Here is a 25922-nt window from a genome sequence, read left to right as displayed (position 1 = left end):
ATTCCTAGCAAACAAAGCACATGAAGAGTGGAAATTTGCCGGGTTGCCTGTTTAATTACTCAGGGAACTCATTAAGAAGAGTGGCCTGCTTTTAATATAGGTTAATTAAAAATTTTATTTCCGAGTCTTGATAAGGCTGATGTAGTCATGCAAAGACAATAACACAAGCACGCACGAAATAGATAAACATGAACGGCTGGATGGAGAGTATAGGACCGTGGAGGATTAGATGTGTCCGGAATCTCTCTCTCTCTCTCTCTTTCTTTACCTATACTGAAGTAATCTCCTCCATCTTCTCTTCTGCTGGGCTCTGTACCTCACTGATTAACACAATGTCTAAGTGATTGACTGCAGTCATTATTTAAACGGACGTTACCTCACCAGGGAGGTTCAGATTTCTCTCAATCAGCAACTTCTTCACACAATCAGCGACTGTTTCACACCTGGAACACTCATGTGATGAAAGTACCGATCCACACCAATTATTTCTGCTAATCTGCTCCGGTAAGTGAGGACGATGCGGAATACACAACTGACTGGAGTGTCTTATTGGGATTGTATATCTATGGAAAAACGTGTGATTATTCATTACATTTCATTCTTCCGTGGAACACAAAATGAGGTGTTTTACTGAAAGTTCAAGATGCTCTTTTCCATCTACTGGAAGCAGATAGTGTCCAGAATGCTGTTAAACTCTAAAATGAACAAACACACACCGTAGGTACATAGTTCGAATGACTCTTGTACTATAGCCTGGAGCAGGCCCGGTTCCACAATCAAATCACTGAGGGTGCTCTAGTAAAGTGCAGAAGTCATCACTTCTTTTACCAATAATTGGAATGGAATTTTAAAGTTATTTTACTACGAATATTTTTCTACCTTTACATTGCTTTAATGCGTTACTGTTCCGTGCAGAATGAATCCAGCATAATAGATATCACTTCCAAAACTTTGAAGCATGCAATTGCTCGTCTGTCCTCTTAGCAGGATGAAAAACAATAGTTTTATTCAATGGATTATGCTGTAGCCTCGAACTTGTCCCAAGACCGCTCCCTTTACAATCATTAAAACGCCATCAGGTCATCGCGATCTCACAGATTTGCGTTAAAATCCACGAAGCTGCCAACAATGCACAATAAATCGCTTACATTGTGTCTACACTTTCTTTGTTAATGAGAGGTTTTGCGAGCCTGCATAACTCGTGAGTGGATTCTGACTAACTTAAACACCTCTGATTGGCCATTGCGTTCAAGAGATCAACACAACTATGTCTGTGATTGGCTAAATTGCTCGCTGCTGCAAAAGCACGTTGTAAATAGATACATTTGATGTTCTCAAAAGCGCAAACACAAATATGCACTAGAGCGTTTGCCAAAACTGTTTCGCCAATATAGTATTACAGTATCAACTGAGGGTGCTCTCTTGCTTGCGTTTGAGGGTGCTAAGCACTTTCTAGTACCCTCGTAGAACCACTGGCCTGGAGAGCTGGCGATTTCCAGCAACAAGAGCAACAGCATGTCTGCGTGTCCAGCGATGCAAGAAAGTTGAGATTTATGACTTTTGGGAGCCCCATTCACACTGCCAGCGACATACAATGTCAAAGTGACACGATCCCATTCATTTTCAATGGAGGGCTGTTGACTCACGGCAACACGAGCGACGGCGACCGTTGGCGACAGAATGTAGGCGTGTCATGAAAAAAATCAGAAATGTTAACTTTATGCAAATGAGCAGTAAATTTCCAATAGGAGTGAAGACTGCCAATGGAATTCATGTCACCGTCTCACTGTAATATGATTTAACTGCTGTAACAAAATTTGGCCATAACATAGCCTACATGGACACAATAAAATGATGTGTGGAAAAGAAACTGTAGGTAGTGTTATGAGTTTTATACATACATTGATAGTTTGTGTTGTTCATTAATTACATGACATGCAGTGTGAGCAGTAGTTTAAGCACTGCTGCAGTTCATACAGTTTCGCCTGCATTAAGTAGATTATAGTTTATTATTAAGTCGGTGCTCGGGAAAATGTCTTGTTTGAGATCAAGTCACTTCAACATGACTCAGCATTATCGGCAGTTTTGTGTGAGGGTGAAAAAGTTCCCCGTGCAGATTTTGCTCATTTTCAAGTTGGTCACATGAATCGCCACGCTGATCAACGGCTGACTGGTTTGAAAGTGACTTGGTTTGACAAATCAAATGAGATTTGATAGCAATGGCTGAGGGGAAACCCATTGAGTGACTTTGGAAGATGTGGAGTATATGGACCACTTTATGGTGCTTATTTGGCAGCTCCTGGTAACAGTATGCTTTCATTGTGTAAAAAGAGCAGCATGAACATTTTGCCCAGCATCTCCTTTAGTGTTCCACATAAGAAAGAAATAAAGTTGTATGGGATTGAAACAGATGAGTAAAAAAACTAATTTTCCAATTCTTCGTGAACTATTCCTTTAGCAAAACACTTCCTATCACTTCAAATATCATCACCCACCAACAGCAAGTCTTATATCAACACTGCAGTTCTCTTCTATTCCCTGAAACAAATGTCCAAATGAAATGGCCCATTTCCTCTGTCCAGATTACTCCTGACAAAACAAACACACAGACACAAACACAAGCAAACGAATACATAATGACCTGTTTGTGAGGTGGCAAAGAGTAAAATCAATGAGATGAGACATGTAGGACCTGGAAGATAAAACAACAAATTGACTTGGAAAAACACATTAATCTCATGTTCAGTGAAAGCAAACAGAAGCCCATCACCCTTGTTTATTTCCTTGGAGTGTGTTAGCAGTGGGTAACAGACTGCACAAATGCAATAAGATCCAGAACTCCTCCATCAAAAAGGCAAGAATTATCTAATCATACTGAAGAAAATAAATCATACATACAGCATCAAAGCTGGACGATTCCCAGCAGGTGATGCAATATGCTGAGGCAAAGAAGCCTAAGCCTATCTATACAGTATTAGCATGAATACACCTTGTATGAGATGTTCTGCAAGGTCTAGAAGAAAAGATCCCCTGGTAATATTTTAGCAGATATTTCCCTTCAGCAGGTCGCCAGGCAACTGTGTCCTCATGATTCAGGTCCATGGGTGAGAATAACACAATGAGGCAATGATCACAGATATGCTTCCTATATCTGGATCTTACACCTATATCTGGAACCCCCCCCCCCCCCCCCCCCCCCCCCCAACAATAATGTGTGTAATTAACACTTAGAGAACCGTAAAACAATTTTTTAACACATTTGCAAGTGAGACGTACCATGTGATTACATAAAGATACAGGCAATGCGCTCCACTGTGACGATTTTCCTAAGAGCTCAAAGCCACAAATTCCTGAGCAAATCAACAAAATTTACATGAAGGGTGGTGGCTGTAGAACAATTCAGGCTTCCAGCTCCAACCGGGTGGACTGGCTTAGGGCTGCACGTCACACTGGCTTTTTATAGAACGTGTACCACATTTCATGACTGATACATTTTAGATTATGTTGCATCAATTATGTACGTGCTCTATTCTAGACTTCGTTCCTCTGTGCTGCTGTCACATTTTAATTAGGGAGACAAATCAAAGTGGTTATTAGAGGCTGAGTTTTAAAAAAAAAAATTGAAATTGTACACCAGTAGACACCAGATGGTACACGCTCTCAAAAAAATAAAAATTAATATTATATATGTATATATATATACACGATACATACTACATGCATAGCCTATATATTTTTAAAATATATTATATAAAAATATATCTTCAAAAATGATGTGTATATAGTGTGTGTATATATATATAAAATTGTTTTATATACTTATATAAAAACATTTTAAAAAATCATCTCTTCAAAAATTATGTTTGACAAATAATGAGAAATTATATTTTTTTGCTTATACTTGTTATATATGTATAATAAACCTTTAAAAATGTTAAATATATATTTCTCTAAAAATATATAAACATGTCTCTTCAAAAATGAGGTTTGAATGACAAATATTTTTACTCTCTCTAAACACACACACATATATGTATACACATTTTTAACGTTTTTTTCAAATATATATTATATAAACACATTTAAAAATCATCTCTTCAAAAATGATGTTTGACAAATAATGAGAAACTATATTTTTGCTTACTTGTATTATATGTATATAATAATAATAATAATGTATTAATGTATAATGTACTAAAAATGTCTCTTCAAAAATGACAAATATTTGTACTCCCTATATATATTTCTCTAAAAATATATAAAACTTATATCTCAAGTATGAAATTGTAAAAAAAAAAATTATTCGATTTTCAATACTTTATGTATATAAAAAAGAATGTACGTGAAAGAACGACAAAGTCAGTCAGTCCTTTGGCTGAATTTCAAAAGCCTGATTGCTAATCAAAGCCGAACCGTTGGACCTGAGCTTACCTGCAGCACAAGAAAAGCTTAATGCACATGATTACTGATGCCATGCCTTTCCAGAGTCTCCCACAGAGAGGTGGCCTGATTGTCTAGAACAAGGGACAGAGTTGCTGAGACACAGCCTCCGGTTTGCTCTGAATTCAAAATATCAGGGTGGGAGCAGAAATGGCTCCTCTTTCATGTAGTCAGGCTGCTAGGTAGCTACAGTAGTGCGGGGTAGGACTGTCAGTTATCCGTGTTCTCCCCCTGCTGTTTGCACATGGTATTCCAAAAGAATCGGCATGAAAATAAGGAACACCTTGATGTTATATAACAGGGTTTTTTTTGTTAATGCAATAATGCAAGCATCACGTGGTCTTTCCGTAATTAATGTTAAAGAGGTGAAGACAGTTAGCCAGGATGTGTGACATTTAGAAAAATACTGGAACATTGTTGTCTGTGTGAAACAGATTAACCGTCTATTCATAAAGGTATGACTCAATTCTGAAAGCAGCAGGGGATTGAGAGCATCACGCCGCAGCGACACGGATGATTTTAAATTAACAGCGAGCTTTTGATGGTGTGCTATGGGCATTCCTTAAAGGTAACATAAAATGTTAAATAAATAGTATGACCAAAGGCAGATAGTAGCATCTCTGAACGAGTGTGACTGCGTTGGGCAATTAACATTCGAAGAGAGTATGCGTCTTTCAGGCAGAGTGACCTTGGAGGCAGACAGAGAGGAGAGCCGCTGAGAGAGAGAGAGAAGATAACGAGGCAGACCAAAGACACGGAGCAGAGGTGAATTTCAACATCAACTCAGTATGAAGGCCAGCTGTGTAAGAGGGGAACAGAACAGTGAAGAGAAATTGGTGAAATTCTTCATTTGTCCTCCCATATTTTCTAAATATCAAGCTAATGAAAAGATGAGCCAGAGTCCAGCTTTTTTTGAGCAGTCATTAAAATTTTATTAACATTATGTACAAAATACTGCAGTGGAACAAGTCGAGATAACTTAATTAGCCGCAGATGACGGTCAGGCTGCTATGTGAGCAAGCCTGAGACGTCGCTGAACTGAAGGTAGTCCTGAAGCAGTGTGGGGACGGGCAGCTGTTGGATAAAGGAGGTCTTAGAGAGAACATCGCTGCCCACCGATGCCCGCACTGCCAGCCTGCACAGATGAGTGAGGGCAGGGACTGATTCTGGAAGCAAGAGCAAAGGGTTACTGAGCTGTGGCCACTTACCACATCAGATGACACATATGTAGAATGCAGTAGGATTTTGTTTTATAAAATGTATGAAATCAATTAATACTTTCATTCAGCAGGGATGCATTACATTGATCAAAAGTGACACAGTAAAAGCATTGTTACAAAAGATTGCTCTGTCAAATCAATGCTGTTCTTTTGACCTTTCTATTCATCAAAGAATCCTGGAAAAAAATTGGGGGAAATAATAAGCAAGCAGCACAACTGTTTTCAACATTGATGATAATAAGAAATATTTCTTTAGCACCAAATCAGTATATTAGAATGATTTCGGATGACTATCACAGGAATACATTTTTACAAATTAAAAAAAATGTATATGTAACTATGTATGTATATGCGCATTTGCTCATCTGTAAATTACTTAAATAGTTAAAACTTAATTCTTATTAAACATTTTAATTAATAAACATTCTAATGCAAACTAATTAGTGGGTTTTGAATTGAACTGTTTGAACATTAAAACAGTTTGAACTGATTACAAAAAAATAACCGAACTTAAAGTGCCCCAATTATGCCATTTGAAACATTCCTACTTTTGTTTTGAAGGTCTCCTACAATATGTTTACACGTATCCAAGTACAAAAAAGCGTTGCCTCTTTCCCCTCCCAATGTCGGAAATGGCCAAATAAAGGATTCAGTATCTCTAAACCCTGCCTTTCCGAGAGCTTCCTCTGCTCTGATTGGTCAGACGGTCGCATTTGTTGTGATTGGTCTATCAGCGCGTGTCAGAAAATAAACTCCCATTTCCATATCTGAAATTCAACTCATGAGGCTTCCTCGGCACTTGTATACGTAGAAATATGAACAGTCCTCATCCTATAAAGTGCATGCAAATTGAAATCGCAGCAAAGAAAACAGCATCTTCTCAACATGTCCACATGCTGCTACAACATGATGCTTCTCAGCTACAACTACAGTGTTTGAGGACGGGTCAAAGTGGACGTTGCTTGCGGGCAGCCGATGAAGACCATAAGCGGACATTATGCAAATTTGTAACAAACCTATGTAGATTTGTTTCGGAAGTGAATTACTGATGATTAGTTTCGGCAGTTCAGAATCGATCCTTTCTTTTAGGAGACAATAACTTTATTTGTCGTGCGCTTTGACCTTTTACAAATTAACAGCTATGTGAATGAAAGGAATGAATATCAGCACTTTAACTGAAATAAAGAAACTCTTCAGGAAACTTAATGTACAAATAAATTCACTATTTAGCTTAATTTCACTTTACCAACAAAATAATGGTGAATGTACAGTTCATATTATGATATATGCAATGTATTGTTGAAAAACACCTGATCAAAGTCACAAAACCCACACAGTTCATACCGAAATGCTTCCGTGGCGTCCAGGTGCCATCTGTTCGACGGTGAGAGAGAATCTGAAGCATTGCGGAGGGCAGAGTCTTCCAATGAATGAACTCCAGAAAGAAATTAAGCACTCTGTTCTCAGCTTCTTCAAGCCTGCATCCAATTACAGCATTACAGGCAGAAGAGAAGAGCTTAACACAGTGGTTTTCAACTCTGACGTTAATAAAGCACGATTATTTATTAAAAGCCATGCATGGTGAATCCACTCATGATTAAAAAAAAAAAAAAAAAACGCGTGACACAACAACCGCAATGTGTTGCTTACATTTTGTCCTGTAGGAGCAGCATGGGGTCCATTCCTGCTTTGAGCAGCAGGGGGAGCCAAAAAGAGGCGCTCTGCAGCTCGGCAAGGGCTCTATTGGCCAGCTCTGCGAGTCGGTCACCCTGAGGGAGCCCAGCGTGCTCCAGGATCAAGGGCAGGTGCTCTGGTACATGGCCCTGTAACGCAAAGGCATATATGCCCATGCTCACATGGGCCCCTGCTGCCAAGAGCATCAGAGTGATCTCACGAGTCTGGTGACACTCGCTGTCCAAACTGAAAGACAAAAAAAAAAAAGTCATACTGTCCAACTGATTGTGTTTAAAATGAAAAGCAGGACATGAGTGTACATCTATGTCATACTTCCAAGAGTTGCACCACAGAGCCATGTCCAAAGGGCAGCTGTATCCAAACTGTCGACAGCTCTGGGCGTCTGGACTGTAGCCCTTCTTTAGCAAGACCCGAAGGCTGTCCGCTTGTCCGCTAAGTACTGCCAAGTAAACTGGACTGACCTTTCCTTCACCCCGGTCACATTCTCGCTCCGTTACCGGAATCAGCTTCTCTAAAGCACTACACAGAAAGACAAGAGATGAGCGGCCAGATTAATCCAGTGTAGCAAAAATGATTTCATAAAGGCCAAAGTTACGCTCTCATTTAAAAAGTAGAAAAGGTTAGCTTTCAAATGTTATTTATATTATACTAAGTAAATGTCACAATGTGGATCGTTTTTTAAAACGAGGTCTTCGTAAGCACTAAACAGACCCGGTATGTAAATGACAAGCGGCCGTACCTTAGGCGACTGAACTGGGCCGCAGCATGGATGGGTAGCTGCCAGCAGTCCTCATTGCAGTACAGGTTAGGGTCAGCTCCATGGGCCAGTAAAACCTCCACACACCGTACGTGGCCCTCCTGAGCGGCAATGAGCAACGGTGTGGCCAGATCGTTTGCTTGGCAGTTCACATTCGCCCCTGTGACAACGACAACCTCTGCTTAGGCACACTTCCTGATTTTAGGGGTCTACATATTTTGTTGATCCCGGAAAAACATTCCTGTCTGAAAATGTAATCATAACCATATCCCTACCCCTAAACCTACCCATAAGTTATCCCTAAATTCAGAGGGAAATGATAGGTGAATGAAATTGATGTAGAAGCACCTAACCCTGGTTGTAAGCCTAAACCTGACAAACTAACTGACTGGTTGATTGGAATGTTGTTCCAAGGTAAACAAAGATGTTAATCCAAGAACATGTATTACTTTGTGAAATCAGGTTCTGTTGCTATGTTGTTCGAGGAAAAACAAAGAACACGTTGATTCAGGAACATCTTGTGCTTTGTGTGGCTTTCTTTATTTAATTCTCATTTAAGTTAAATGAGGGAGTTCACCATAACGAAAAATAAATAATAATTATTAGGGATGCACCGATACCACTTTTTCCAGTACGAGTCCGATACTCCCATTTTTGGTACTCGCCAAAACCGATACAAAAAAACGATACCTGTATTTTCACTGCATTTCTAATTTTTAAATGTATTAGAAGATACACCAAAAGAATATAAATCAAATATATTTCCTTAAGTTATTTTCATGCTTAATTAAGCCTGCTAAAATGCATTGTATGAGCTTCTGTACTTTCACTGTTCATTCTATTGTTCTATCATATTTTATCTTTCATTGCACATCACATATTTAGAGCAGCTCCAGAAGGGCTCAGTGCTGAGGATTGGGTCAGTGTTACAAATGTTTAGACACCAGTGAAATATCAATTCTTTATTCCAATTTTGATACTACAAAAACTACCAGCCTAATTAATGTGAATTTAAAGCATTATTAAAAACAAGTAAGCAGTCAGTAATAAAATAAGAACAAATAATCAAATGTACACATATATAGCACAAATAAATACAATAGAACAAAGAAAGGCTACAAATGAAATAAACAGTGTTTTTACAGTTTTTCAGGTACAGTAATTTGAATTAAGTAATCAAATGTGAAAAAAACATTGCATATCCTTTACTGTATAAATTAAATATAGATGGATATTTTTGTAAAGTTGAAAAGGGTAGCCTATAGTCAAGAGCAGTGAGTGAGTAATTTATTTGTCCTTTGTTTGATTAACATTAAAACACAGAGGCAGGTTTACTAAACTGCTGGCCCTTTAAGACCGAACACGGACCCCATTTTAATATACACTGTCAAGTTCACTTGAGATATAACCGACTTTGTTTACTGGGATACTCGCCAAGACGGGTGTTTTTACATAAACTTGTGTGAATTCGTCTGTACAAGCGCAAGACGTGAAAGACAATTCAATTCAGAATTCGCGCGCTGTCTATCAAGATGTTGGTTTTGGGAGCGGTCGCTTTAGATAATTATAATTAATAATTCGTTACATTTATATAGCGCTTTTTCTGAGACCTCAAAGCGCTTTACATAGATGGGGGAATCTCCTCAACCACCACCAATGTGCAGCATCCACTTGGATGATGCGACGGCAGCCATATTGCGCCAGAACGCTCACCACACACCAGCTTACTGGTGGAGAGGAGACAGTGATGAAGCCAATCAGTATATGGGGATGATTAGGAGGCCATGATGGACAGAGGCCAAGGGGCCTCAAGATGTTTCGTTCAGGAACTTCTTGACCTGCAAACGTCCTGTAATAATGTAGGGAACCACCCATTACACATAAATCAGGTAACAGCTCATGTTTTACTTACATATAAGATTTAGTATTAATACAAATAACACGTGCTGCTGAGTGAACGATCAGCAATCAACAGAAGTTCTCTCTCTCTCTCACCAGTTAAGCTTGCATAATAAGCTTGCATGATAACATGTCTTGATTTACTTTCTTTTTAGTTTTCTTTCCGACTGAACGCACGCGTTTTTCTCAGCTCGCGGACCACAGCTATGTAGGCGTTACTATATTTTGTTTAATATTCCACTAATAAGTTACATTTACTTCATATACAGCCTTCTTTTTTTATCCCCATTATACCCTCTGTCAATGTTTCTTTGCCTGGACACAAACACGGTATGGTATGACGCTGTGGTAGGCTATCGGTTGTTGGTATCCGCGCATTTTTAGGAGTACATGAGCTCGGTATCGGTGCATCCCTCAAAAATGTGAAGAATATAGTTCATGTCAAGTTCTTAGAACAACTCAGTAAGAATGTACTCTTTGTATTAATGTTGGTTTAATATGACTTTTATAAGCTTCTATATGATTTTCAAGAGAATTTTTGATGACTAAAATGTCAAGTAAAAAGCAAAACAATTTCCCTACACATTTTACAAAACATGGGAGAAAAATAAGTTGGCAATTAAGATTAGTTAATGAAACTGTTGGCTGACAGTAAATCACATTTAAGTTAAATGTGATTTACTGTCAGCCAACAGTTTCATGTAAACAACAAAATCCATTCATGAATAAAATAACCAATGAACAGAATAAGAATAATAAATGAAGATAAATAATCATAGGCAGAGCAAGCGTGTACGGCTGGGCAAGGCTTGTCTATGAGTGTATATCCCGCAAATTTGAATTTTTCCCCTCAGAATTGAGATAAACTCACAATTGCGAGTTATAAAGTCCGAATTGGGAGATATAAACTTGCAACTGTGACAAAAAAGTCAAAATTGCGAGAGAAAAAAATCGTATAGGTTTAAATGTTACCCATGTAAAATGTTATAGTTTTAAATATTATTTGAATGCTGGAACTGTAGGGCAAATACAACAATAATAAAATGATGGTATTCTATAAAAATACAAATTTTTATTGCATTACCAATATGCTGACATAATCTGAAATAGAAATATTTTGTAACATTATAAATCTTTTATCTTTACTGTCACTTTTGATCAATTAAATGCATCCTTGCTGAATGGAATCTTTAATTTTTAAAAGAAATATTAATAAGCAGCAAAGCAAGCAGCCAAACTTTTAATGAGGCTTTTTTCACTATGAAGACATATTTTTTACATGATCCATTTTCTTTTTTTACTTTATGTCACCCCTCCTTCACCACCCAAAAAGTGTGAACATGAATTTTAATTAAGAAATTAAAAATGTATTCAAGTCTCTGTATGTCTATATTGAATTTTTACTGCAATCATTGAATACATTCTTTTTTTTATTATTATTGACGCATACATCAAACTGCTTATCTGTCTCCGAAGAATGTGTCACCGTAAATAGCACAGTGGATACAGTAGTGATAGCTCTAGTGAGTTGACACTGAACATTGACCAAAGTATTTAGTGTACAAAAGTGCAATGCAGTTCATACTTCATACAGGATTAATCATTAAAGAAGTGTTCTCACCGGCATTTGCAAGAATCTCTAAGCAATGGTGATGTCCATATTGTGCAGCAACAAATAATGGTGTGATCCCATAGTCATCCACTGCCTCCAGAGAGCACATGCTCACCAGGAACCTCACAATCTCAGTATGGCCCTGGAAGTGTTATTTACAGATATTTATTTCCTCAATTTCTTGATGAAAGATTTTGATAACTGCCTCAGATGTAGGATTTAAAAGCTTGATTAAATTAGAACACACACTATGGCCCTGGGCTTTCATTTTTTGAAGTTTAATTAAACATTTAGAAGTATAAAAAATATTGATAGTGGTATAAATGCAAAAGAGTAATAACGGGCAACATAAATAATAATTTGATTGATGTTCTAAATAAGTAGTTGCTTTTTAATGGTAACAACTTGCCGATAAGCCCTTACACTTAACGGTCAGTAAAAAGAGTCGCAGAACTTATATATAAGCTATGTGAATGTAGCATTTGAGCAAATTTCAAAGTTTCCAAAACATAAAAGCTTCATAAATCATAAATTAGAATTGTAGTTTAAAGCTATAACCTTGTAAACAGCTTGATGGAGACAAGACCAGCCTGACACAGAGTGAGTCCCATTGACTTCTGCTCCATTTCGTACCAGCAGCTCCACAACATTTTTGTACCCACCATCTACAGCTAGGACACATATGACACATTTATAACAAGACTCCAAAGAGGGAAAATACACATGGTAAACATGATCTGAGATAACCTGTGACCCTAGGTACTTTTGGGTTTACCTGCAAAGAGGGGACAGGAGAGCTCATTGGTTGTCCTGTTAATGTCCGCACCACCTTTGATTAGCCACTTCACCGCCCGGAGGTGTCCATTCCTCGCAGCAAAGTAAACAGGAGTCTCTGAGTTATGTGTCAAAGTGTTGACATAATCTTCACAATTCACTGAAGTAAAGAGGAACATTGAGATACAATTAAAGACCTGCACATTAAAGAAAACATATCTTGAACAGTTTAATAATTATACAAACTTACTAGTGTGTCAAAAGAGCTCTGATAGTTGGTCTTCAAGGGACAGTTATTCTAACTAAATCTGAATACGTGCATATTTAAATCATATGAATGAGATTTGAAAGCTACCCTGCCATACAAAAATACAGGTCTTAAACCAGCACTGGAACTGAAAAAACAAGCAAATACTGTCTGTCTCATGAGGGGAAGATTTGAAGGACTATAAAACAGAAACGGTTTCTCACACAAAGCTTAGAATATGGCGCTCAAGTTGCATAGATAATTTGTCAAGATTGACAACCCCAGTCCCCAATCGTTTTTACTTTGTGGAAAAGAGCAGCTTACACATTTTGCCCAATATTTCCTTTTGTGATTTATGCAAGAAAGAGATTCCAACAGATTTGGAATCATACAGGTAGCCTAAATGAAGCTAGAATATCCATTTCTATGTGAACTCCCTTCCCTTCAACATCCCTTCATTGCCTAAACAAATAACTCTATTTGATGGTCCATAATGCATCTTTACACAGCTAATTTAAGGCGGCTCAGTGCCTGCTCAAAATTCTGTGTAAAAAAACGTAATGTTGCCTAAAAGCCAGACTAAATTGTCGGCTCTGACCCACCTTAGGCCCTAGTATAAAAGTATACTATTAAAATGGCTGTGTAAATGCATGTATGCCACATTTAAGCAGCATTAAACAGTCTGCGTAAAGAGACCTATCTGGCACTTCAGAAGCGCCTGTGTAAGTAAGCTCTTACCGGCTGCAGGGAGGAGTAACCGCACACACTCCGCTGATCCAGCCGCCGCGGCCTCATGCAGGGCGTTCCAGCCCCGGTTATCTTTCACGTCCACCGCGAAGCCTCTCTGGATGAGCTTCTGCACCCGCCGACCCTTCCCCTCCCGGGCTGCCAGCGCGACGGCTGAACAGGTGTCTCCATAGCACTCCGTGAAGTCCATCGATTTTTCCCTCCACACAAACACTAACTTTACCCCTTAAACGTTACTGAAATAGTTCATGCTAACGTTATATAATTTCCACACAGTGGCTTTTAACTGTGCACGTTGACAGTTCCAGATCTTGAATTACACCTGCCTTATACTGCAGTGCCACAGGTTAAATCTCTGTAATGCAGTGAAGTCAAGTGCACACTAGGTTACATGATAAGCAGGGCAGAAAACGGTGCTTTGATTGCAAAATAACGAGTTAACCACTTCAAGTATGCTAGTAACGTTAGTCTAGTTCATTTCCCCACTTTGAATCTTTAAGATGTCTACAAGACAACAAAAAGATCAAGTGAAAAATCATGTTGCGGTTCTAAACATCTGTAAACACATAAATTAATAATGACAGAATCCACAAGCCAGACCCAATGGCCAGACCAGATAAATTTAACGGAACTTCCGGTGATGCTGTTTCCTGATTGGCTGATTCAGGGCTCCGGCTAGAACAGACATGTGTTACTTTGCGTTCCGTCTATAAATAAATAAGCGGAAATTATAATAACAACAGTATTTTATAAAAAAAAAAAAAAAAAAAAAACGATTCCAATATTTAGTTTTACATATTTTCAATTGATCCACCCACTTAACCGAAACTTCCTTAAAACAAAAAGGGAGATATTATTCAATAACTGACAGTATCTAGCAAAGTCATCATTCAAATATTTAACTAGATAATTACATAACATATAACAGCAACATATAAAACAAAGGCGAGGCAAAGCATTCCTTGTCTATTGAACAAGCGGTCAGAAAACCTAGAAATACCATTTTAATTTGTGTAATATAAAAGTAACTAAGTAAAAATAAAGGAATGAATGAATAAACAAACAAACAAACAAACAAATCACGATCAACGATCACGATTTAACTATTGTATTTTAACAACTCTACATAGTTAACTTCCTTAACATAAATAACAATTATTGTATACCCATAGGTTTCATCAGAAATCATTGCTACAACAGCTATAACGTTAGTTATTATCGTAAGAATTCTAAAATGATTACTACTGTAACTTACTGTATTAAATATGTTGGTGGATATTCTGCTTACCACGGTGATTTATTGTTTAGCGTTTTTAATGCCGGTAAACTGGCTTTTATTTTGAAAAATGATATTTCCCATTAACCAGTTTATACAGTCTATGGTTTATACCTTCAACTAATGGCGTACAGGTTTTAACGTTGATTTTTGTAAACAATTAAACGCTGTTTTTAAGACAGCTTGTAAATTAGACGTCAAACGACGTCAAGAGAGGAAACTGGATGCGAGCCATCTTCGACTGGATCTGGATCTGCCCTTGACAAGTATGTGTTTCTTTTTGAAATCTTAAATTGTCTCTTGTAATACTAATTGCTGCTAACACCTTTGCCAAACCTGTCAACATACCTAACCAGACTCGTCAGTGGCACGCAGGCCCTAACAAACACGTCCAGCATTTACATATAAGTCGAGGCTGTCGAGCATGTGTTCAGCAGACACGCCGTGAGCAGACAGCAGCTAAGATGTGGGTTTTTGGTTACGGATCTTTGATTTGGAAAGTCGACTTCCCGTACGAGGAGAAACGAGTGGGTTTCGTCAAAGGTTTTAGTCGCAGGTTCTGGCAGGGAAGTACGGATCATCGAGGGGTGCCTGGAAAGGTATGGACCCGATTATTCCCTATCAAAGTCATACGAGTTGATCAACAGCATGTGCCCAGTCATAGTGACCTTTAAGGATGACAGAGCACTTAACACAAAACGATTAACACTCTTATTTCTTATTGATTTTATTTCAGCCTGGGCGAGTGGTGACATTAATAGAGGATCCCGAGGTAATGAAATACTGTTAACGTTACCTTTATACGGCCGAACTGAAGCCAAGAAAATGCCGACATTCTACTTTTTTGACCCATCACCCATGACTTCTTTTTCTATTGCATTGGAGGCAATTTTGATTAACATTATCTAACAGTAGCCTAATTATATCCAGTTATAATTCCCTAGTATTAAAATGTATCCAGTGCTGGGATGATTACTTGCAAATTATAGTCCATTACTGAATACAAATTAGCCTACATGATAAAAATTGTAGTTAGTAACCTTAACTATTACATTACAAATTTAAGGTAATATAGTCAGACTACTTTTAGATTACTTTTGAGTTTTGACCTAACTATTTTGAATTTTGAAACATTGCATTATGTCACGGTTTCCCAAATTACGGTTTGGGAATTAACTGCAGGGTGTTCAAAATTAAATCAAATACAAATAAAACAAACACTAACTAAAAAAAAAATACAATATTTTATTTGTTTATGCTGTGTGGCCTCTCAATTTTAAATGTATTTATATGCAGGTATTATACTAGTCGGTCTGTGTGCCATTCCATAAAACAGGAAGACTTTCTGAACATATATAAGCAGTAGGCTTTTTAGAAAGGACATTTTAAAAGAAAGAATAATTAGGGAGTCAATGAATTCTTAATAATTTAATTCCAATTTGTGAATATTAAGTAATCAATAAAAAAGTTGCTGTAGTCTGAATATTTTAAAATGCAATATAATCTATTAATTTTTGGAATCTGATTAGCCTATGTAATCCAGATTACATGTAATCAGTTACTACCCAGCACTGACTGTATCTAGTTTTAAACACATCAAATGTCTGTATCTCACTTTAAAATGTTGATTATTCAGTACTTTTATACATTGTGTATATTCACTTTGTTTTCAGTTTTTTTTTTTTATTAATCTAACATGATATATAATGAAATGCATCTAGTTTTAAACACATTCCATGTCTGTATCCCACCTTAAATGGTGATTATGCAGTTTTTTATATAATGACTAATCTTTTTTTCCTCATTTATGTTCTTTGGACCATTATGAATTATTTTTGCATCATGTAGTATTATTTTAATGGCATTTAAGTATGCTTTCCCACCTAATTTTGTTCTTTACTGATTTTTAAATAGACTAATTATTAAATAACTCTTCATACATTGTCTTTTTTTCATTTTTAAATACATTATCAGTTTTATTTTGACCTCCTGAGATTGACAATCAACATCTGAGATTTAAACGCACTTTCACTTACCGTTTATTTAAAAGTTTCAGACCCTGTTTTGTACCATTTTCATGGGAAGTGCCTTTTTTTTATATTTGTAATATCATTTAATGGTAGCATTAGATTCACATGCACAAATAACCCAAACTGCTTGTGTGTTCGTTCACTCTCCTCTTCCCTGTAGGGATGCGTATGGGGTGTTGCTTATAAGTTGCCATCAGGCCAAGAAAAGGAAGTGAAAGAGTATCTCGACTATAGAGAAAAAGGCGGGTATGGGGTGATCACAGTTACATTTCATCCCAAAGATGAAGAACACCAACCAATGCAGGACACGTTGCTCTACATCGGATCCTTTAACAACCCAAATTACCTTGGCCCAGCGCCTTTGGAGACAATTGCTCAGCAGATTGTGAAGTCTGTAGGCCCCAGTGGCAAGAATACAGATTACCTGTTTGAGCTCGCCGATGCCCTCAGGCAACTAGTTCCTGAAGACTTCGATGATCACCTGTTCTCTTTGGAGCGCCTTGTGAAGGAGCTGCAGGAGCAGGAGATGGAGTGATCTGCTTTTGTCTATGTTGTCCTTAATCTTCTGAAGAACTCAGGAATTTAGTTAATTTCTTCCTCGTTTCTCAGCTATGACAGCTGATGCAAACGAAACCCTGTTACCTGGTAAAGCATTAGATAACCAGTACTTTTCTGTTCTTTCAATAGAATTATCCAAAGCAGTCTCTTTACTGAACACTTGATTTTTATGACGTGACGTTTCACACTATTTGTCTTTTGTGTTGAACATTGATACACAAATCAGGTACTTAAATGGATTTCAGTGTATGCTGTAATATATATCATTGCTGTCCATGAAAATGTAAAAGTTATTCTACTGAGGAAACTTGAATATATTACAAAGCCATTTCTTATTTATTTCCATGGAACAATGGAAGGGTGAATCTCATGAACATGTTCGTCACTTAAAAAAAAAAAAAATATATATATCATTTATGAAATTGATAACATGAAACATGTTCTTGAGACCATTAAGAATTATTTTTGCTTTGTGTAAAATTATTTGAATGGCATTTAGGTATGCTTTACCACCAAATTCACATTAACATTCTATTAATTCTTTGCACTTTTTTTTCTGTAACATGGTCAATTTTTCTGGTATGTTTGGGTTCATTATGATTATCAATGAAAAAAAAAAACTGGGTCCTCAATTTTCCTTAATAAAAACCAAAAACAATACCATTGGCCGGTTTCATAGACGAGGCTTAAGCCTAATCCAAGACTAAAATTCATGTTTGAGCTGTTTTAACTTGCACATATCTTAAAATATATCAGTGTCATTGTTTTGTCTCAAGATGCGTGTTTTTTTCTTGTTAATAAAATGTAATTATTTTATTAAATTATTTAGTTAACTAATTTAACTAAGGCCTATTCCAAGCCCTGTCTGTGAAACCAGGTGAAAACTTTTTGGAATGTTTCAAACTGAATTTGTGAGATTCACCCAAGTTAATCATTTTCTTTATTAAGGATACTTTGTCTGAACAGTTACAACTTCACTCTGTTGTTGTACCGATAACATTGTGTACTGGATCATTCCTGAATTTACTACAATGTTCCAAATGCTAATGTCTCCCAAGAGTTTTTGTTTAGTATAATTATACTAGTTAATAAGGACTTTGACATATTGCGAGACCCAGCAAAAAAAAAAAAAAAAAAAAAAGTAGCAATATTATGGGGAAAAACAATGTTTGCATTTTTAATTTGTTAAAAACAAATACTCATTCATTGGCCTTGAGAGTAAAATGAAGCAAACATCAAAAAAAAAAAAAAAAAAAAAAAAAAAATTCACTGCAGTTTTGGCATTAAGCTAAATAAGGTTTCTGTTATGTACACTCCCAAATGTAAACCACAACTAACCTTGGTAGAACCTGAAGCCCTTACTGGCGCTGTGTGTGATTCAGAGACCAATCTTAAGTGGTTTTGTACTGAGGCTGGAGTGAATTGTGACAGAAGAACAAAAATAATCCCGGAATCTGTCACTTGCCAATAAGTAATGGCTCAAAACATCATCACCCTGCCATAATTTGGTCAAACTATACACATGCACACTCAAACCAACATGCATGTGTATCCCGCCGCCTTCCACAAACTCGCACAATTCTCACACTAAATCTGGTCAGGCCGTTCTCGATCGAAGACGTCAGTCGTTTATGCATAGATAAATGCATATGTACAATACACAAATGCATACATACACATATGAATACACAAACACATAGGACACAAAACAAAACCCTGTTGTGATGGCAAGTGAGCAGAGAGCTACAGGACAATGTCAAAGCTACCTTCCTACAATAACGTCACAGTACGCAGACTTGCGTCCTCATGTTATGATAAAAAATAGGAGGGCTCAGCCCCAATATATACTTCATCAAGTTACTGATGCCAGTCTAGCGTAGAGCAATAACAGCCAAAGAGGTGCATGCCGCATCCGATTACCACAGAGATTTAAGTCAAAAAGATGCTGTCTCTATGTCACTCAACCAAGAATCACATGCTGCTAGCTGTAAAAGGCTTAAAGAAAAAACAAAATGCTAAACGATGAAAAAAATATCCCAGTGAAATGGGGAAAAGTGGTTTTGACAATTCTAAACATGCTCAGATCACTGAGAACCTCACATCAAGAGAGCATGATGGGGGCTTTGGAGTTGGATTTATGGGGCAACCCATAGGCATTCTGTCCTTCATCACACTTTTAATGTCAACATGGGATTAGAGAGGGGGGGGGGGGGGGATCATCTATCTGTACAACAATATTACAGACTGCAGGCAGTACATCCCTGCGCTGGTAAACCTTAAATATTAAGTATAGTTGAAATGCAAAAATATGGGCTAGATATATACATACAAACAGTACGTACAGAGTATATTTCTAAGTCGTTGAATCGCTCGCTTCGTGTCTGTGTACTCCATTCGACTCCATCATGCCTATTCGTGCCTCCTGCCCTCCTATTTTATTTGAATATAAAGTAAAAAAAAAAAAAAGAAATAACTAAAACCTGCAGAAACATTGTTCCAACCTGAAAAGAAACAGATAAAATATGATCAGGTCACAATCACGCAGCTTTTATAGACTAGAACAGCTTTCATTAATGAGTTACTTTGGCAACAGGACAGAACATTATTAGCAGTCTAAATCAGTATGGCTCACTGATCTATATAATGACATTCTATATAGATCAGTGGGTATGGCTGTGTTTTAAAACCTAGTGAGCTGCCAACCTAGACAGCATTTATTGGGCATCACATGATTAACTTCCTAGGCTGGCGGTTTGCTTAAATGAGCATCTTTGCAACATACCCAATCTATGCATAGTAGCAAGGTGACACGAGAAGGTCTGTGAGCACCACGAGCTGGTCGTCCGTGAACTGCTGCTTGTGCTCCAGCCAGTTGTCGTGATGAGTGCGGCGGAAATTAGACAGAGTCTTTTTCACGGTCATCTAAATCAGACGGAGAGAGGCTTGTATTGATTTTTGTTAGATTTAATGGGCCCTAAGAGCGAAGCGCACAAGAGGGAGACAGAAAGCAATTGTGTTTGTAGTGACGAGCCGTGTACCTCGATAGGCTGCGTGTCGTTGAGGTGAGCGCTGAGGTCCATGAGGAGCTGAGGCATCCAGGTCGGGACATCATACGGGCTGGATAAGATGCAAGCGCTGATTCCCAGCACTCCGGCGTGACGCCGCACCAGATCTGAGGACAAATAAAAAAAAAATTCTGATATATTTTTTTTAAGAAAAAATATCTGTGTGCTTTAGTTTAGTTATTTTATTCAGCAAGGACACATTAAATTGACCAAAAGTGACAGTGAAGACTTTTACTTTATATTTCTTATACAAATAAATGCGGTTCTTTATAACTTTCTATTCCTCAAAGAACCTTTAAAAAAAAAAATGCATCATGGCTTCTGCAAAAATATTAAGCAGCTCAACATTTTTTCAATATCGATGATCAGAAGAAATGTTTCTTGAGCACCAAATCACCATATTAGAATGATTTTTGAATGATCATGTGACAATGAAGACTAGAGTAATGATGCTCATTGCATCACAGGAATGAATTATATTTTAAAATATATTAAAGCCCTGTATTCCTTGGAAGAAAAGAGCAGGGGAACAGATCTAGACAACAACAAAAAAAAAATCTATTAAAATAGAAAACAGTTATTTTATATTGTAATAACATTTTACAATTTTATTGTTTTTACTGTATTTTTAATTAAATAAATGCAAGTTTTGCTTATCAAGTGAACTTATGCTTCATCAAAAAATATGTACATAAAAATATAACAAACCAAAAAAAGAATAATTTATTGTTTTTATTTACAGGCGTTTCATGCCTTTTTGTAACAGGATAAGACAGAGGGAATGAGGGAATGAAGGAATGGGAACTTAAATTCTGTAGGCATAAAAGCTACTGTTGTGCCATGGTTGCGACCCAAACAATTACAGCACTGCATGTGATTAATGCCTGATCATACCAACTGAAGGAATGGTATCCACCACAGAGCCCAAGTCTCTTTTCCTCTTTTTGGGCAATCTGGTTTTGCATAGAGCCTCAAAGTGAGTCTGCATGGAGGCATCCATTGCCAAGAAGTTACACTGCAGGAAGCCGCTGAGAGTGGTGGCAGCCATCTCTCTCACCTACGGCACAGAGATGCAAAGAGATGAAGGTTGAATGAACAAGGGTGCATAAACTGGCATGCTGGCATCATCATTTATTCAGTGTTGCCCAGAAGGTACCTCCAGCTGCTCATCCTCCAGTAGCCTGATGACCAGTGCTCTTACGTCCTGAACAGCCTGCTCGGTGCTCAGTATGGTGAACAGATTATAGAACACCATTATCTGGAGGTAGGTTAGCACTGAGAATCGTGCATGCCAAGAGCTGCTGCCAGCGATCTGAAAATATAACAAGAATCTTATGATTCCACAGCAAACAGTACTCACTAGAACTGGGTAAGAAACTAACTTGAAAATAAATACATTTATAGATAAATTATATAATAAAATTTACATTATTTTTTATAATTATAATTACAATTATTATAGGGTTTTTCGAGTCTGAGAGCATTTTGTATGTTTTCTTAAAAAAATTTATTGAATAAATGTTTTCATTGCAAATTGTATTTATTAACATTACCAGTGTTATTTTGGTATTATTTGTAAATTATAACTATTCATATTTTTAATTAGATTTTATTTTCATATTTTCAGTTCTTCATTTTAGTTTAAGTTGTAGTGATTTTTTTTATCTGCTTTTGTCATTTTTATTAATTTGTTTAATATTTCTGAATAACCTAAATTTTTACTTCAGTTTTTAGAGACATCAAAAATGTAAGACCTTTCATAGGTAAAAATAAGACTTTTTATGGCCTTAAATTTTTAAAAACTAATTTAAGACTTTTTAAGGATCCGTGGGAACCCTGTTTTAGTTTCAGTAATTTTAGAAGCTACTTCAACTGCAACTTTATTTTGTGTTTTTAAGATTGAATCAAATATTTATATTTTATTTCCACTTTACTGACAACCATTTTTCAATAGTTTTAGTTTTTTTATTTAACAAGAGTGAAAAATGAGTCAAGGTCAAATTCGGCCTTGCATTGTTGTCCTGTTATGTGTCTGGCACGGCTGAGGCCTCACCTCATGTAGCACCTTCAGTACCAGAGGGATCTGCTGAGGATAGAGGAGACCCTGAGACATGAGGGACAGACACGTCTTTGCATCTCTCTTCAGCTCATCATAACTGTCATCGTTTTCTACAGGAGCAATCTGTAGATGGAGAGAAACAGGCACAGAGTGAAAGTCAGCATTCCACTTAAGGCACTCCACACAAATGGATAAAAGATGAGCATACGCTAAGATAGAGATATAGAGAGAGTATCCGAAACCTTAAAAAGCAGGGGCAGCAGCTGTAGATGCTGAGGTACTGGTGTAGAGAAGGAGCGCCCCGCACTGGCCATCAGCCACTTCAGAACCGTTTTAAAGAGTTTAATGGCCTGTGTCCTCTCGTCCTGCTCTCCCACTCCGTTCTCTTCCACCACGTGGTTCTGAATCTCTTCGTCCCCCTCGATCAGGGGCTTCAGCTGAGACAAGACCCTTTCGGTAAACTCAGCGATGTGTGGGGACTTAGTAGGCAGAGTACATGGCAGGTTGACATCAATCATGAAAATGTATGTCAGCACACTGCAAGTAAAGAAATCATGACAACAGAGAATCAGTGGAACTGCTAGTGTGTTTTTAGATTACGGTGACGGCTCTAACCGCAGACCTACCTGCCGATGCGCTCTCTCACATTCTTATAAACCTGAGTGAGTTTGGGCTCTAGGTAACTCAGCAATCTGTGTAGCAGCTCTGGGACCCTCCACTCCTGCTGTGCCAGACCACCCTGCAGCACATACAGGTGGCTACGAGAGAGAGAGATAGGAGAGAGATCAGGGTAAATATCAAGTATGCATTTAAAGTCTGAATGGTATCAGAATTGGCCCATGAACCTAAACACAATATACACTTACCAGGCATCTACAAAGGATCCACCTTCCCCACTGAGAGGACACTCCATCAGCATCTCGAGAAGCCAGTGGAGCTTTCGTGGATCTCGGCTCTCCTGAAAACATCAAACACCAACAGTTAGTTGTTCTCATAGCTTCAATAGCAATTTAAATGTCACATAAATTGTTTTATATGTATTAGAAAGAGAGAATTTAACGCAGCCTTGCTGAATAAAAGCATTCATTTCTTTTAAAAAAATATTAATATTTAAATACAGAATATTTATATAGAGATTTTTTCTTTTTTCCCTGAACTCCATTTATAATGTTTTCAAGATCATTTACTGTTGGTTCAGGTAGTGAATTATGTGGGATAAAATTCAACATAGTTAAGATGTGACATACACAGGCAGTGGCCACACAGGTACCCCAGTCAGCGTAGGTCTCAACAGTAATCTTGGACAGTGCTGTTCGCATCAAAGGAATCAGGAATGCCCATAATGCCTCCACCTATGTGTGAGAGAGAGGGGTTTCAAATGTGAATATGGTTAAACATCTCCGTGGCTCCCTAATTTTAGTGGCATCCCTCAAACTTGCAGCAGGGCTCACCTTGCCAAAGCTCCAGTGCTTGCTGCCTCTAACCAGGCCTGCGATGATCTCAGCCACACAGCGCTGGGTGCTCTCGTGAGAGTCATCTGCCAGCCGCTCCATATGAGGCTTTAGAACAGGCAGGAAGGCATCACTGTAGTTCCGGAAAAGTCCCTGTGGGCGTTGAATGAGAAAGCAAGCCATCTGTATTTTGTAATAATTCGTACGGCAGGTGAGAGAGGCAGGATTATGAGCTGGTAAAAGTTTAAATGCATCCTCAAATTCTGTGCGACCTCTCGGTTTGGGAATTACAGAAGGGGAAACTGCAATAAAACTGCTGAAATCAGTGAACATAAACAGGATGATAACGATCCAATAAATGTTAAATGTTTTCTCTTTGCTGAGAACTACAAAAATAGAAGCCAGCTGAATTATGTGGGGATTGAACATATCCTTTCAACTATCTTAATGTACTTATGTATGTACCCTAGTGCAGGACACTGTAAGCAAATATCCAGGACAAACTGTGACTTGTTAACAGGATGTACAGGCACATCTAAAAATAATTCTACAGCTTACATCAAGGCCATTCAACGTATTTTAATTAAGAGCCGGGTATGAAACGCATCACACAAGTCACAACTCAATACACTGCAATGCATCATAATACAATTATTGGCTTGTGAATGAAACGTTGTCAAACATGTGAAAGAGAGAGCGAATATGCGTTGTTTAAATTGTCTCATGCTGTTCGCTTCACGTCTCTGACCATACCGATTGCAGAGTTTCCACATTTAAATGACCTGAACTGTAGGAAATACGAATGAATGCACATAAATAACCAAAGAAAATTGATGGTGAGGAAAAGATTTGCAATTTGTATTGGCACAGCATTACTTAAAGTTCTAAAACTATATATACACTACTGTTCAAAAGTTTGAGGTCAGTAAGATTCTCTTTTAAATGAAATTAACACTTTTATTCAGGAAGGATGCAATAAATTGCAGCCTTTGCGAACGCAAGAAAACAAAAACAAAAATCTTACTGAGCTCAAATGTCTGAACAATATATATATACACATACAGGTTATTATACTTGACTATTTGATATGACAATATTGTCTCAGTTTCAGATTCATCAATCGGAATTCATGATTATTGCCTTAGTATGCTGGTACCTTGAAGAGACAGAAGCGACGAGGATTGAACTTGTCTTTGCCCTTTCGGTCCTCAAGGGACAGGAACTCGATGAGCTGTTTGATAAACACTGGGTCTGTGAAATGGTCATAGATGATGCGTTCCCTCTGTTGGAAAATAGTTTACATAGTTACAAGTTCATCAGGAAAACAAAGTGTAGGGAAGTACGGTTGCGATATGTCCATGTATACCTCATTCATGTTCTCAGCAGCAAGATCCTTAGGCTGCTCTGCTTCTGGGGCATATAGCATCAACTTCCTATGTGCAAAGGAACAGAGAGAGTGAGGAACAAAGGCTGGAAGCACAGATTTAGACTGAATCATACAGTGATCAGAAGCTGAGAGGGTTTACTTTGGCCAGCAGTAGTAGCCCCAGTGTGTCTTTTCTACAAAGCGGAAATTGTCCCAGTCCTGCTGGGTTTTCGGCAGGCTGTCACCGTGGTACTGCAGCCAGTCGTTCCCCGGCCTGTCTCCTGCCACCAGCCCCTCTGGCTCGGTTACACTGCCTGCAAAGCACCACATTTGTAATTGTTCCTTCCACAGATACTGAAACCTTGCAGATGGACCAACAGATGGATGTGAAGAGTAATTTAATCATCTCATTTAATTGTACTATTTATTTGTTTTCACAGGGATGTTTACTCACTAATATCACAAGGAGCAAAAGGTATTTTCTTGCGTTGTCTCTTCAGCTGTTTCAGTATGCCTGCCACAGCGGCAATCGCCATCTATATCAGCGAGCATTGGAAGCAAAACCAATTAATATACAATTTACACAATGGTTTTAAATGTATAACAGACTACCATACACTACCATTTAACAAGTTGGGGTCAGTAAGATTTGTTTTTGTTTTTTTAATTCTTGTATTCAGCAAGATGCATTACATTTTTCACAATTTACCATTTTTCAAATGATTT

At 37.7% G+C, this 25922-nt stretch overlaps 3 protein-coding genes across 4 annotated transcripts in view; 1 reads left to right on the top strand and 2 right to left on the bottom strand.

Moving 5' to 3' along the window:
• Positions 1–5358: 5358 nt before the first annotated feature.
• Positions 5359–14056, bottom strand: asb3 (ankyrin repeat and SOCS box containing 3). The gene is made up of 9 exons (XM_084434365.1): positions 13383–14056; positions 12399–12557; positions 12182–12294; positions 11633–11765; positions 8095–8272; positions 7668–7874; positions 7311–7580; positions 7005–7138; positions 5359–5606 (listed from the first exon to the last, which is right to left on the bottom strand). The coding sequence occupies exons 1-9, from the start codon at positions 13579–13581 to the stop codon at positions 5449–5451; spliced, it is 1551 nt and encodes a 516-aa protein (XP_084290491.1). The 5' UTR covers positions 13582–14056; the 3' UTR covers positions 5359–5448.
• Positions 14057–14727: 671 nt separating this feature from the next.
• Positions 14728–18299, top strand: chac2 (ChaC, cation transport regulator homolog 2 (E. coli)). The gene is made up of 4 exons (XM_084434366.1): positions 14728–14933; positions 15024–15266; positions 15404–15439; positions 16858–18299. Exons 2-4 carry the CDS (start codon positions 15132–15134, stop codon positions 17230–17232), a joined length of 546 nt encoding a protein of 181 aa, XP_084290492.1. The 5' UTR covers positions 14728–14933; positions 15024–15131; the 3' UTR covers positions 17233–18299.
• Positions 18179–25922, bottom strand: part of psme4b (proteasome activator subunit 4b) — a 29876-nt gene continuing 22132 nt past the window's right edge. For both annotated transcript variants that reach the window (XM_084434363.1, XM_084434364.1), the window contains 15 exons: positions 25651–25732; positions 25357–25510; positions 25197–25263; positions 24987–25112; positions 23831–23983; positions 23627–23731; positions 23246–23337; positions 23006–23137; positions 22622–22916; positions 22374–22502; positions 21477–21632; positions 21215–21377; positions 20294–20427; positions 20038–20177; positions 18179–19756 (listed from right to left, as the gene is read on the bottom strand). In XM_084434363.1, the coding sequence (XP_084290489.1) occupies positions 20043–20177; positions 20294–20427; positions 21215–21377; positions 21477–21632; positions 22374–22502; positions 22622–22916; positions 23006–23137; positions 23246–23337; positions 23627–23731; positions 23831–23983; positions 24987–25112; positions 25197–25263; positions 25357–25510; positions 25651–25732 (1923 nt within the window). In that variant the 3' untranslated portion in view covers positions 18179–19756; positions 20038–20042. The remainder of the gene's footprint in view (positions 19757–20037; positions 20178–20293; positions 20428–21214; positions 21378–21476; positions 21633–22373; positions 22503–22621; positions 22917–23005; positions 23138–23245; positions 23338–23626; positions 23732–23830; positions 23984–24986; positions 25113–25196; positions 25264–25356; positions 25511–25650; positions 25733–25922) is intronic.

This window comes from Rutilus rutilus, assembly GCF_951802725.1.
Source record: "Rutilus rutilus genome assembly, chromosome: 16".
NCBI lineage: Eukaryota > Metazoa > Chordata > Actinopteri > Cypriniformes > Leuciscidae > Rutilus > Rutilus rutilus.
This window is presented reverse-complemented; position numbering and strand designations above follow the sequence as displayed.

Coding starts and splice junctions, on each gene's coding strand:
- asb3 (XM_084434365.1), bottom strand. CDS start 13,581: ATGGACTTCACGGAGTGCTATGGAGACACCTGTTCAGCCGTCGCGCTG. Junction 12,558..13,382: donor GTTACTCCTCCCTGCAGCCG/GTAAGAGCTTAC, acceptor TCTTTACTTCAG/TGAATTGTGAAGATTATGTC. Junction 7,581..7,667: donor CTGTGGTGCAACTCTTGGAA/GTATGACATAGA, acceptor TTTGTCTTTCAG/TTTGGACAGCGAGTGTCACC.
- chac2 (XM_084434366.1), top strand. CDS start 15,132: ATGTGGGTTTTTGGTTACGGATCTTTGATTTGGAAAGTCGACTTCCCG. Junction 15,267..15,403: donor ATCGAGGGGTGCCTGGAAAG/GTATGGACCCGA, acceptor ATTTTATTTCAG/CCTGGGCGAGTGGTGACATT. Junction 15,440..16,857: donor CATTAATAGAGGATCCCGAG/GTAATGAAATAC, acceptor TCTTCCCTGTAG/GGATGCGTATGGGGTGTTGC.